We start from the raw sequence: 14,084 nt of genomic DNA on the forward strand, positions 1-14,084 counted from the left end.
CCTACCTACTTGCATTCTAATATTACTGGAAAACAACACTTAAGTAGGTTCCCCTTGACTTCCAAGCTGTGGAATTTTGCTGTGAAAGCCATACTTGTACCTAACAGGAGTTGGGATTGTAAATCTGCAATACTGGGAAAAGAAATTAGGACAGCAGTTGAAACATGGTTTTCTTGATTTTAAATATACTTCTGAAAATGATGTTCCATCCCTTCCACAGGCAGTATGCTAGAAGGTAAAAAAGTATCCATATGGATCTCCACAGTCACACAGAGACCCTTCCAGTGCATGAGTAACTAATACTGATACTCAAAAAAATAAAGAAGCCCAGGGATATCAAATAATTATTTTTTCAGTAATTATACGACCAAGTTAGTGCCAAATCAGACACAACCTGAAACTCACCTGTGTAGTTACTGGTGAAAGCTGTACTGGAGAAAGCAAAGCAGGGAGAGGCCTGGCCCAATTCAAAATATCCATCACATTTCCACCCAGGCCCTTCTGCTCCTGATCGGATAAGTCTGAACTGCTGTGTGCTCCATCTGTCTGTGTTATCACATCTACAGTTTTATCCTCACCACCGTGCAGACATTCTTCACTAGTCCTGTTCTCAACACAGTCACCTCCAAAAGGCTCAGTACCTGCTTGAAGTTGCATGGCTGTTACAGAATTTTGCTTTCCAGCACTTTCCAGTGAAGAATACCAAGGTAGCGTTTTGCCATCACACTTCCTGATCTTTTGGTGGATTTGTACAGTTTCTAAGACACAAAAATATTGTTAAGAATCTTCTTACCCCTCCCATTTTTCTTTATAGAGACAATATATCATAGTAATAAGAATGCATTACCATCTTTTCAAGGAATGTTCCCACAGCAATAAGGAGCAGTTAATGCCACTTTCAGAAATCTTTTCCTTACAGAGATCAGATGTTGCTATTCACAAACAAATCTCTATTTCATTTAAAAAGTATACGTATGTGCAAAAGGCTCCCCTGCAAACCATTTTCTGATTTGGATCATTAAAACTATTCTTCCCAGTTTTTCTTATCAGGAAGGGTTATACTGAGTAAACTGAAGGTCTGTACAGCTCAATAATGTATTTCAGTTTTAGCCCAGTAACTGATATTAAGGAAAAGCAGGACAAGCATGCAGTGTCATTCCCCACTCAGGCTATAATCCTCAGCTTTGAGCCCACAGCTGCCCGTGCAGGCCAGTTACAATTATACCCTGCCATAAACACAATAAGGGAGTTCTTAGCTATATTCCTAGTGTTATGATTTAATATGCATACACTTTTAAAGTTTTAGTTCTTTAAACTTCAATAGTGAGTCTAATCATACAAGATTTTGTCTTTAATGATGTGACTTAAGTTGAACCCTTAAAAAACCTCTGCAACACACCTATGCACAAAGGAGTTTGAACCCCTAAGACAATGACAGATACTGAGCAGCTGCAACCCTTTCAAGATAATGTCAACTGTGCCAGTTTTACACAGTTATCCTAGCAGCAAGAAAGCATGTCCAAATGCTCTGTGTGATTCTCTGCATTGTACTTTTGTTTTGATCCTTTTCAAATCACACTCTTTATTATTACACAGTAACCTATTTCTTATGCATGCAGGCAAAACACATTACCCCAAGAAAGTCTAAACAGTAGAGATAAAGATTTAAAATATTGATTATAATTGTGCTAGACACTTTCAACAGCAAGAAGACAGCCCAGTTTTCTGAAATTCAAATTCCACGATTTTAAAAAAATAAAAGATGACCTCCAATAAAACAGGAGAAATAAACAATCCCGAAACTCCAGTGTTCCAGGAACTAGAACCTACTCTTTAGTATTTCCAATTCTTATATGACATTTCTACGTGTGATCTTCTTCATAGTGCTAACACTATTGGACAGAGAATCAGCAGTATTCAAGCCAGAGATCAAGCCTATTCTGTGTACACCCAAGTACCATCCCACCGTACAAAGAACAGCACACACACAAAATGGTTCTGAACAGAGGATGTATTGATTTAACTGGCACAACTGGCATTCCATTGGAAAAATAAAAAAGAATAGTGTGCTTCATTACCGCTGTCAGTGTTCTTCCACTACTAGAACTCAGAGAGATACTCCTGAAGCAGCATCAATGGTAGTATCAGATTTTAAAATACTAGTTTAAATTGATAGGTGAAAATGACCTCCCAGAGATCTGTCTCCCAATAACCTTCAAGCACATTCTGGTATGCTGGCTCCACTAAAGGAGTTAGTAGGAAAACTGATCAAAACCCTTATTTCTAAGATCCATCTCAGTCACTTCACACAGCAGCTCCATGTCAAAATCTCAATTGTTGCAACGAACAGTAGGAGGAAGGAGAAACTGTTCAGCCTAAAGAGCTTTACCACCTCATTTTCCCCAAAGATAAGTAAGCTCTGGTATATCCTTTGGTCAAAGCAGTATCCTACAAGTTTTAAGATTCCACACTGTTTTATAAAGCTATTTACAAGCTACAGTTACATAGAGCTTCCAGGATGTTCTACATTTTGTCATGAAAAACCTGGATTCCTTTTATAGTTTGAGTCTCATTAGACCATCTAAGGGAAAAGGAGATCCTTCACAAGCAAAAAAAAAAAAAAAAAAAAAAAAAAAAAGGAAAATCCAGAAAGTGGTTATTAAAATTTTTTCATGCTCCTTTGTGCCAAACAATTCTAAGCTCAGAACTTTCTCCCCACTGAAGTGGGCAGAAACATTCAGTTTCATATTTTGCCCCTTGAAGAACTTCAATTAGACAATTGGAAAGTTTACTTTGCATGGTGAACTACACAATAGTTACCAGGAACTTTAAATCCTATCTGTATTCTCAAGATCAGTCATGCACCTATATGGAGCCCAAGAATACTGATACACACCATCCACTGAATAGTTCCCTCTGACATCAAAGATGTAATTTCTGAATAACAAAGAGATTCTTCACCCTTCTCTCCTCATCCCTTTCCACCTCAGCCCCTGGTTTAAATTTCTTTAGGAATGACATGCTTTTCTCATGGTTACCCCTTTATCTGCAGGAAGAGCTGTCATAGCAATTTTCAAAGGTTCACAATAGGGTAAACTCTGTAGGAAACAGCCACCTCTTGGTACCACAGAGTGAACTTCAGGTTCAGGAAAAGTCCTACTGATATCAAGCCCTTCTCATTGGAAGGGTCCTCTCAAAGATTGTATTCCACAGACAAATTTTACTTTATCCAGGGAATCATACTCTTTTTCATTATGTCACTTACTGAAATGATTAAGTTTTGTCCTCAGATCTACAGCCTGGAATCTAGTCTGCATAGCTTCAGAAGGTTAAGATCACTCTGATCTGAAAACACCATCAAAATCTACCACACACTACCATGAAATTCTTTCTTGATGAAGAATGGATAAAGGACAGCAGAGATAAACAAGCAATCCAATGTAACATCAGTTGCCTTGGTACTCAACACATTGAATTTTACAACTCAAATATTTGCTCTTGATTGTCCACATTGCAGGGCAATTCACCTTTGCAAAACAATGTCCTCTTCTCTCTCCATCCTAAACAACAAATGAACTTTGTGAAACAAGTCTTGGTTTTTACTCTCAAATAGAAAGACCAGATGAAGATGATGAATATATTATCAAAATAATTAATCTAGCCATAAAACCTCTTCTGGCTTACAGCAAAACGTCACCACTATCAGCACAGTGACTGTAAATGCCTGGCAGTAGCAACTGCACGCTTCCCAAGGACAAACAACAATATTTCTCTGAGGAAAAATCCCTCCACAGTAAGCTTCTAATGCCCTGCTGACTAACCCCAATTTTTTAACCTGTTTCCAATTTTGTGAGTTTCAGGGTGTCTTATACACTAGCTACATGTTCTTTAAAGCTACAGACAGTATTCTGTTTTTTGAGACAGCAAACCCACACATCCTATCGTATGAAACAAATAATTAGGGTGAATATTGCATACATGAAACTAATTGCGCAATGTTACACTATCTAAAAAGATGTTATCTTGAGAGATTTTCATATGGTCTTAAAGGCCGAAGTCTGCTTCTTAGATCACTCACACCCTATGGACTTTAATCTCAGGACCACAAAATGTATACAGATCCCTAGGGATTCAGTCTTATCTTTGTGTTTTACATGTAATGCCACTGCCTTGTATCTCCTTTTGTCTGGTACTAAAGCAGGCACCATGGGACCTCCAGTGTGCTCCTTTCCATCCCTCCCTACATGCAGCTTCTCCCCTGTCCTGGATCCCCAAACGAGAAAGAAGATCAGATAAGATGGGTATAGCTCTGTAGTAGGTCAGATTTAGCTCAGAACTCCGTTATACATGCTACTTGAAGAGGCTCAGCTCCTCCCAGACATGGTCTTCCCATCTTTCCTCATCTCCTCTCACCATAACACTGCATACGAACAGTGCATACTGGAGAATCCAAATTACTAAAACATTCAGCACTGGTCTGCAAGATTCTTCAAATGCTTCTTCACGTGCCTGTTCACAATGTAGGTGACTTTATGCTCAAATCAAATGGGAAACAGTTTCCCAAGTCTAAAAAAACAAGCAATGTCTTATTAACCTTAGATTATGGTCTAAGGTTATTGGTCTGATGGTCAACTGCACGTTCAGACAACTTTATTACTGGCAGATTTTGTAACAATACTATCAAGACCAAGCAAAAATGTTTTTAAATTGTTTGGCAAAACCTCGTTGTCCTATGAGGCTTTCTCAATGGCACATTTCTTGGAAAAAGCGTGAATGGAAAGCCTGATGAGTCTTCCAGTTTCCATACATGGACATGTTCTTCAAGAAAGCCATTCAAAGCGATATCAACCTTGGTGCAACAGAGAAAGCACTGATTATAACGCAGAGCTTTGTATATTTTAGAGCACACTTGAGTGTACTAAGGAATCAAAGATCTTCCTGAAAGGCTAGATCCAGGCAGACAGATGAACTGACATTCTCTGGAAAAGAAGCTTCAGTAATACTACCATCAAGCTGATTTGCTCTCTAAGATGAAACCATTATAACATGGCACAAGAAATTAGGGCAAACTCATTAAGATCCTTTTTATTCCTAGAAGATTGTATCTGTAAATATAAGCATTTCACTATTAGGAATCCAAGGTAATGGCTACTTTCATGAGAGGCAGAACAACAAGCTGGCTGCCCTAGGCTTAAAGAGGGGAAAAAACCAAACCCAAAGCAACAGAACATAAAAGATATTTCTCAGATATCTAGCCACTCCAACAAAAGCAAAAGAGGGGCTGACTAGAAGGGACCGTTACGGATAGTTGCTTCCTTTTGTGAAAAGAGTACTGCAGTTTCCTTGACGAGATGTGAATAGGAAAGATGGGACAGGACTCCTGGCATCTAAAGTTCCCCTTGTGGTGGGTGGGAAGGGGATGACACTAGAACCCGATACCCCTGAAATCACCTGTATTTCAAACTCTTCAGTTTCTTGTGCTTGTTCTTGTCATTTGATTGACCCTTGATCAAAAAATCAAATTCAGAATCTCAGGGGACAACTGTCTAGCTCTGTTTTGGAGCTGATGCCACAGATCTTCTGCATCTGGTGGGAGTGAGGCTGATAAACTGGCTTATGAGACAGTCCTTATATCTTGGCACCTCTTAAGTGGATTCCACTGAACACAAACTGCATCTAGATTTATTGGGATCTACACCAGTAGCAAACTGTCAGACTTAACAGGGTGGGCAGAGAGGACAACAATTCACCGTCAAAGCTTTTTATAAAGCAGGGTGCTTATCCCAGAGAGTATCTCTACAGTCCAAGTTACAGAAAAGCAAAGCAGCAGAGAAAATAAAACAAAAAAGCAAGATTAATAGGCACACTCTGGAGAGACAAACACATATATACTAATGCAGTTTCAAGGCACCTATTACTCTTGAGGGCAGAAGGAAAATGACATGTTATGTGAAGTTAAAGCAGTTCAAGTTTGGTGCAAATGTGCAGGTAGGTAAGTACTCAGATTATTTTTTATTATTATACTGAATATCACATTACACAATTAAAGGTATTACCAAATTATATGGTTTGTTTCTCTGTATCATGAATATGAAAATTAATACACCTTTATTATTGTTAAGGCAAGTACGAATGAAGAAAATGGTGGTAACAGCTTCTTAAACTTTACAATCCAACTAGGTTACCATGTGTTTGTTTCAGACTAAAAAAGAGCACTTGCATCCTGTAATTCACATTATATACCGCAGACTTTATAATGATATAATTAAAGTATAAACATGAGAGGTGAGTTCTGACTACTTAAAAATAGTCAAAGTAGCTGATCGTAAAAGAATTTGATTTCTCAATTACAACAGCAGATTACAACAGCTTTTATTCAGAAGAGCATTCCAGTTTACTTGGCTGTTCAAATTAATATTTCCAATGATTTTAAAATAAACTAATCACACATGTATTTGATCAGGCAATCACCCAGGGAAGTGCTCAAGTCTGACAAAAAAGTGTTACACAAACAGTACCCAACCTAATATCATCCCAGAAAGACTCAGTTAATGCACTTGCATATTAATAAAGTCACATTTACTGGAACCTACCTTCTGTAACAGTCAGTCTTCTTTTTTCAGGCCACGCCTTATCCTGAACAGAAGCTGAAAAAATGTACCTATGTTTATTTTTGTCAGAAAGAGAGACAGTTTCAAGAAAATTTCAAGACTTTGCATGCCATCTCACCCAAGACAGGATAATTTTCCTGATTCTCTCTTTTTCCTGTTGCACTATCAATGCACATCCAGAGTTCTTCTAACAAAAGCTTTATTTTTCCTGTTGAAATAAATACCTTTGTAAGTTGAGGAAATTGAGCTAAGAATTTATGCTTCTTTATTTTTACTCAGAACACAGATAAAATACAACAAAATACAAAACACCTGCAACAAAAATTAAGACAAGGGACATAGGGGCATTTTAGCTTCAGAGAAAGAAATGCTAGATGCCATTGAGGGAATGGATCCTGTATTAGCCATAGCCACACAGCACACTGAAGGAACAGCTGCAGAATGCTTCAGCTTTTCCTTTCTATAGTGAGGGTAGCAAAAAGTTTTAGCAGCCCCTAGAGTAAAATGTAAAAGCACATTTGAAGGTAGCATTAGTGAAATTAAACAGTTTTCTAAAACAACTCAGGTGACATGAACATAAATGGGGGAGGAAATCTTCTAGGAACAAAGTATTTATAGCATGCTCTTTCTTAATGCCCACTCAGTAGTAACTCATCTTAGTCTTACCATGGAGAAATGGCATGTTAAATGTATTAATTAACAGGCCACAACATTAGTAGACATTGTCTGGTGGTGCCAAACAACCTAGTTCCAGAACCAGAAGGGCAAGTCAAGAGGGAGAAACACACCAAAAACTCAACAAAATACACAAGCACCTCACCTACTTAAGCTAAAACCATCATCAGATCCAACAATAGGAACTGAGACTATTGGTTTTGTGCCAATTCCATAAGTCAAAGACCAAAGCAAACTGCTAATATTTTATGAAGACACAAATTAAAAAAAACACCACACATAAGAGGAAGACTTGCCAAATTTTGCATGACAGCTATTAACAACACTAACAATTTCTCATTGGTAATAAAGACTTGCTGCTATTTGAAGCTCTGATTAGAGCTAAGATCTTAATTTTCCAGTTTTGTCATTCATTAAAAATCAAAACATGAAATTGGGTACCAATAATCCAAAAGGCAGTACAAATATGTCAAGACACACAAGAACTGACATGGTCTACCTTTTTCAGAAAGGTTTAATTTTGGCAACAAACTTCATATACAAATATTACAAAGCAAGAAATAAAAGAGGGAAGTTCTTCTGCCTGAAAACTGCCTTCAGAATTTCAAAAAAATTCAAAAGCAATACTAGTATTTTAGAAGACTGCAAAAATGCAAAAAATAAATTTGCTTAAAAGTTTGGTCTCAGCACTTTAGAGGAAGTTTAGGAGTTTGCTGCATTACACAGATTCAGATAATTTGCAGCAGGTATTTTAGATCATTAGGGAAAAAAGCCAAGAAGATAAGAAACATCTATACATCCTAGACTTCCACTTGATTTACAAAGCCTCTAACAGAAATTACAGCAGATTACATGCCTATCTTGTGTCTTTTGCCTTGCATGCTTCCTCGATAATTTCAATGAACTTCAAAGACAACAGGATTGTTTGTACTTTTCTCAGTGTTTGCATTCTGTTTTACAATTGCATATCAATTGACTTCACATACGCATGGGGTAGACTATTAATTTTAATGAACCAAGTATTTTCCTTACTGCAAAACTGAAAATAGTCATCTATTACATTAGTCCTTCATCAGGACTTCAATTATTTGTATCATCCACATCTGCTCTTACAGCGCTTCTGTCAGTATCCTGTTTCCAAAGATGTAACTCAGTAAGAGTTGCAATAAATCCGTAATGGTTGGTTCTGGCACAGAGAATGGTCTGGCAAAAAAATCTTACCTTTGTCTATATCTGCTGTAAGATCTTGACTTGAACTCTGGGTCTCTGCATGCTTAACTATTAAAAAGAGGAGAGGCGGGAAAGAAAATGTTTAAATGGAACAATATCACATATAAATCTGAAGCCAATCAAAGGTGAACACTTACCTTTTCTGAACTTCTCTTTAAGTACACCATCAAGTTTTCCCTGTTGAAATAAAACATTTTTAATCTTTCATGCCATACATAGTTTGTAGAGTATCTAGTCTTAATTGCCATAAAATCTAAACTGTTCCAAAGGTTGTGCTTCAGTTGGAAAATCTTCATCTCTTAGGGTGAATTGCTATGTTTAGTTACTCAATATCCCCATCAACTGTAATTTTACTGTTTCAGTATCTCTGTTCCTAGTAGCTTCCTTTTTTCCCCTCCAGAAATACTAAAAGAAGTTTCATCCAAAAGACCAGGAAAGTCTTACTTGTGCCTTCTTTAGCTCCTTTTCAAGCCTCTTCTTTTCAGTTTTCAGTTGTCTGAAGTCCTGAGTATGCTTTGTTGCAGCCTCTTCAGAAAGAGAACAAAAATTCAAGTTAGAAACTACAATACGAGACACAATTAATTTAAGTAGTGTTGGTCAGCAGTTTGTAAATCAAATTACCGGGGGGGAAAAAAAAGCTAGTGTGAAGTAGAAATCTGTTGAAGTTATATTTTGGCTCGGTAAGACAACTCCTCATGAATTTAAGGATGTCATCTTCCACTGCATAATTACTGTTCTGAGCTACTGAAATACATTTATTACTTTTCTCACTTACTTGTGAGAAGGAAAAGTGGGTCACTTTGTAATGATACTGCACTGTAGAACAATATACACCAAGTGAAAAAAGGGAAAAAAATTAAGAATGAGGGATAATGGTTTTTTCATGTGTTTTATTCTCTTATTTAAAAGAGGACTGTGGTTCAAAGATGAAAACATCTTGGCCAACTGCATTAGAAAGATGTAGATAGCACTCACGACTAATGAACAGAGAAAAGCACATTATATCTTGATGTCTAACAGACAACTAGGAACAGTGCAGATGTGTGGGAATAAAGTACAGGCTAGGTAAGTGAGGATTGATGGTGAGGTTCCTAGGGAAATTCTCAAGTGAGAGAAATACTTAAGAGAACTCCTGAGAGATTAGCTTGGTGACTTACACACAGGCAGAGGCAGTAGAGAAAAGAAATGGAACTTGCCTGCTGATCAGATCACGTCACAGAAGAAAGCATATAAAAAGAAAGAGCATAAAAAAGGCAGTTCACTTGGTAGCTGGCCAAAAAACAATCCTGGGAAAAATTCAGATTGACAAAAGATACCAGGCTAAAATACGGGGTCTGGGATATTTAGTGAACACAGGAAAGAACAAAACAGATAAACTAGTCACTCAGATTGGACCTAGTGCAAACTATCTCACAGTATTTTATTCTAGCTGTGCCAGAATTCAAGTTTTTGGAGGCAAGAGGGTATAAAAACCTTGCTGCTACACTAATGGAACTCCAAGATGCTCATCAAAATAAACACCCTGTACCTGTACTTTAAAATAGGATTTGGGAGGGTTCTAAAACTAAGATACAAGTCACTTAGTTTGTTGTACTTTAAACTGTGGTAAACACAGCCGTAAGTGTGCCATGAATAAAAATATTTGCCTTGCCAACTGACGGTACAGCAAGCTAAGTATCAGAATGCTTTACACACATCCACCCTCTACCAGCAAAACAAGCAAACAGTGCCATGAGGCACATGCTTTATCTCTACTTAAAAACAAAACCAACCAACCAAAACCCAATTGCCAGAACAGTTAAAAATCAGAAAACCATGTCAGGATCACTACATGTTTAAATACGATTATGAACATGACTAAAATAATCCTGCCGATGTTACTAGAACACTGGAGCACATGCCCTATGAAAAAAGGCTCACTGAACTAGACTTAGCTTGAGAGGGGAAAAAAACAACAACAAAAAAACCACCTTAAAAGGGCTCCAAGAACAGCCTTCTTGCACCTACAAAGAGGTATCAAGAATATGGAATGAGACTATTCAGTGGTGCATGATGGGAGGACAAGAGACATCAGGCATAAATTGAAACAAGAGTTTCCAACAGGTTGTAAGGAAAAGCTCTTTCATCACGAAGACAATCATGCAGTGAATCAGGGTGCCTGTACAGGCTGGGCAGACTCCATCCTTTGAGATTTTAATGACTAGAAGTTCCCTTCCAGCTTAATTTATGCCATGTGCCTAAGATACTCAACAGAAAACATTCTGCAGGAGGGCTGATTTAATTCAGTGACTAAAGCAGCACACATAGTACTGCCCTGCCTTGCACCTTGGAGCCTCAAAAAGTTGCAATTACTTCTTTGATAAAAAAGGAAGCAAGAGATGGAGTAGGACAACAGCACAGTAATGGAACATAGAAAGTCACCTTCAAGTTTCTTCACTTTTGTTTCCAGTTTCTTTCTCCTGTTAAAAAAAAAAAAAAGAAAGAAAGAAAAAAAGACATTAATACATCATTTTTGTATAGAATTATGTTGCAAGGGGGGAAAAAAAGTCCAGCCATTTCAGAGAAAACACACGTCCTACACCCAGGACCTGAGAGACCAACATGTCCCTGACGTTAAGAAGTTGTACCAGTGGCATGTTGCTGACATTCTCATACAAACAGCTGTACTTGTTACAGAGACAGGCTTTGCCCTTAAGAGTCAGTCCACTAATCCAGGTACATAAACATATCTTCAGCTACAACTTGGGAGCTACAAACACAGCCTGAGAAAACTGGCTTCTGCACTTCTACGATGTAATGCAGACAGGTTAGTTTTACTCCTTAATAACAATTAAGCCTTGCTTTCAATCAATAACACCTAAGCAATGAGATAATCAGGAATAGTCTTTAAGATCACTTGTATACCACAGCCTTTTGTTCAGAATATCCAGGTATTTAATTAAAGCCAAACCAAAACAAAGAAATTATGCATTCTGAACAATATTGACTTCAGCATTTCCAACCCTACCTTTTATATAAAACATAAACAGAACTGGAAAAATAAATTTAAAAAAAGTAAACACTTCTATATTTTTCCTTCTGTTAAATCCCAGTATCTCAGAATCAAGTTTTTAAACCCTTGTGATAACTAGAGGACTCTGTCCTGACAAACACAAGCTACCAATGATCACTTTCATGAAGAAAAGGTGTTCATCCATTCCCCATATTAAAACTTGTATAATGGGATTGAGATTTGCAGCCTAAGCCTTTCTGGATGTGCAAGCTTTAATCATGAATTTAGATATTAACTGGAATACATTTGAAAACCCAATCAGAAACAGAATGATTGACCACCTTTGGCATGTTCAGTAGTCAAAGTGTTTATACTATAAAGTCACAGACAAATGCTCTTGGGCCTTCTCAGCCTGAACAGGTTCATACTTTATACTCAGATGATGGTTTTCACAGTCAAGCCATAGGTGAGGATTTCAGAAAAATACCTTCATAACATAGCTTTGCAGAATAAAAAAACAAAAAGGGTGGTGGGGGTGTCCTTCAAAAAGTAGCAGGTTAACAAACTCCTGTTTCTCTGCAGATTATCTTCTGACCAATGCACAGAAGTACTGCATCTGCAATGGACACTGGAAGCAAGGAGAGGTGACAGGACAGGACTACAAAGTTGTTGTTTGCCACTGTAGGGAGAAGATTCATCCAGCCAAAGCTCAATTAGAGTTCAAACTGGGCAGTACTCTGAAGGACAACAAAAAGGGCTTCTTAAAATGTTAACAGCAAAAGGAGGACCAGAGATAACATTGGACCATTACTTGATGAGGTCAGGCGCCTAACAAATAAGGACGTAGACAAAGCAGAGATATTTAAATTAAATAAAATGCATTCTTCACCTCTGTCTTTAACATTGATGATAGGCCCCGTGACCCCCTGGATCCTTGTGTCGGAAGACTGTGACTGGGCGGACGATAAAACTCCCAGCCAACTCTTGAACTTGTTCAAGATTTGCTGGTCCAGCTGGATGCACGTCAGTCTATGGGGCCTGACGGGATTCATTCCAGCGTACCAAAAACACTGGCTGACGTTATCACAAGACCTCTCTCCTCTATTTTTCAATGGTCTTGGGAGCCTGGAGAGGTCCCAGTTGACTGGAAGCTGGCAAACATCCCAGTTTTCATGAAGGGTAAGAAGAAAGACCCTGGTAATTACAGGTCTGTTAGTCTCAACTCCATTGCCAGGTAAAATTATGGAGAAGGTTATTCTAGGAGTTACCAAAAAACATTTGAGAGACAACGCAGTCACTGATCACAGCCTGCATGCGTTCACAAGGGGAAAGTCCTGTTGCTAGACAAGTCCGTAACACACTGGGTAAGAAACTGGCTGACAGGTCACGCTCAAAGAGTTACAGTAAATGGGGTTACGTACTGCTGGTGGCCAGTCACCTGTGGGGTTCCCCAGGGCTCAATTTTAAGGGCCAGTGAATAATCTAGACACAGGACTCAAACGCGTACATTAAGTAAGTTCACCAATGACATGAAATTAGGAGTTGCAGACTCTCTTGAGAGCAGAGAGGCCTTACAGAGAGATCTGGATAGACTAAAGAGCTGTGCAATCACCAACCATAGGGAGCAAGTGCCAGATTCTCCACCTGTGACAGGATAATCCTGGTTATGTTGTACAAATTGGGGGATGACAGGCTGGAGAGCAGCCCTGTGGAAAGAGATGTCAGGGTTTGGGTCAGTGGCAAGTTGACTATGAGTCAGGTAAGGCAGCCAAAAGGGGCAACCACATCCTGGGGCGCATCAAGCACAGCAATAAGAGGGGACTGTCCCACTGCACTCGTGCAGCCCCACCTCAAGTACTGCGTGCAGTTTTGGGCACCTCAATATAAGGACATCAAACTATTACAAGTGTGTCCAGAGAAGGGCAACCAAGATGGTGAAAGGCTTTGAGGGCAGGACTTCTGAGGAGCACCTGAGGTCACTTGGCTTGTTGAACTTGGAGAAGAGAAGGCTGAGGGGTGACCTCATCACAGTCTACAACTTTCTGAAATGGGCAGCGGAGAGAGAGGTGCTGATCTCCTCTGTGACCAGCAACAGGACACAAGGAAATGGAATTAAGTGGCATCAGGGGAAGTTCAGACTGGACATTAGAGAAAAGCCACCGAGAGGCTGGTCGGTCCCTCTTCTCCCTCTTCCCTTGGGAGCCTAACAGAGTTTCCTGAACAGCTGAATGATGCTCTTAGTCATATGGCTTGGTTTTAGATAGTCCTGCAAGGAGCAGGGCTCAATGATCCTTACAGGTCCCTTTCAGCTCAAGACTGAAATTCCATGATACAAACAACTATAAATCTGAACAACCAGACAGCCAATAAATGCCAACATTTATCGCTGCAATGAAAATATCAGACAGACAAAACAGTTACTTTTACAGGTGCAGTAGTATGCTGATTTCATCAATACACACAATTACATTAAGAAAGAGGTAGATGTTAAATCCTGTAATTCACAAAATAGCAAGGTTTGTAGATGACGCATTTGGACAGAACTCCTCCTACACTACACAAATCAAGCTCCTATC

The 14,084-nt window shown here is 38.8% G+C and overlaps 1 protein-coding gene across 5 annotated transcripts in view; it reads right to left on the reverse strand.

Annotated features, from left to right (window-relative positions):
• ICE1 (interactor of little elongation complex ELL subunit 1) overlaps window positions 1–14,084 on the reverse strand; it is a 39,373-nt gene that overhangs the window by 16,846 nt on the left and 8,443 nt on the right. For all 5 annotated transcript variants that reach the window (XM_080382097.1, XM_080382096.1, XM_080382098.1 and 2 more), the window contains exons 7-13: window positions 10,938–10,975; window positions 8,961–9,043; window positions 8,654–8,693; window positions 8,508–8,564; window positions 6,730–6,819; window positions 6,594–6,647; window positions 406–758 (exon numbers count right to left, since the gene is read on the reverse strand). In XM_080382097.1, the coding sequence (XP_080238223.1) occupies window positions 406–758; window positions 6,594–6,647; window positions 6,730–6,819; window positions 8,508–8,564; window positions 8,654–8,693; window positions 8,961–9,043; window positions 10,938–10,975 (715 nt within the window). The remainder of the gene's footprint in view (window positions 1–405; window positions 759–6,593; window positions 6,648–6,729; window positions 6,820–8,507; window positions 8,565–8,653; window positions 8,694–8,960; window positions 9,044–10,937; window positions 10,976–14,084) is intronic.

Source organism: Falco punctatus (assembly GCF_963210335.1).
Source record: "Falco punctatus genome assembly, chromosome: 4".
In the NCBI taxonomy this organism is placed as follows: domain Eukaryota; kingdom Metazoa; phylum Chordata; class Aves; order Falconiformes; family Falconidae; genus Falco; species Falco punctatus.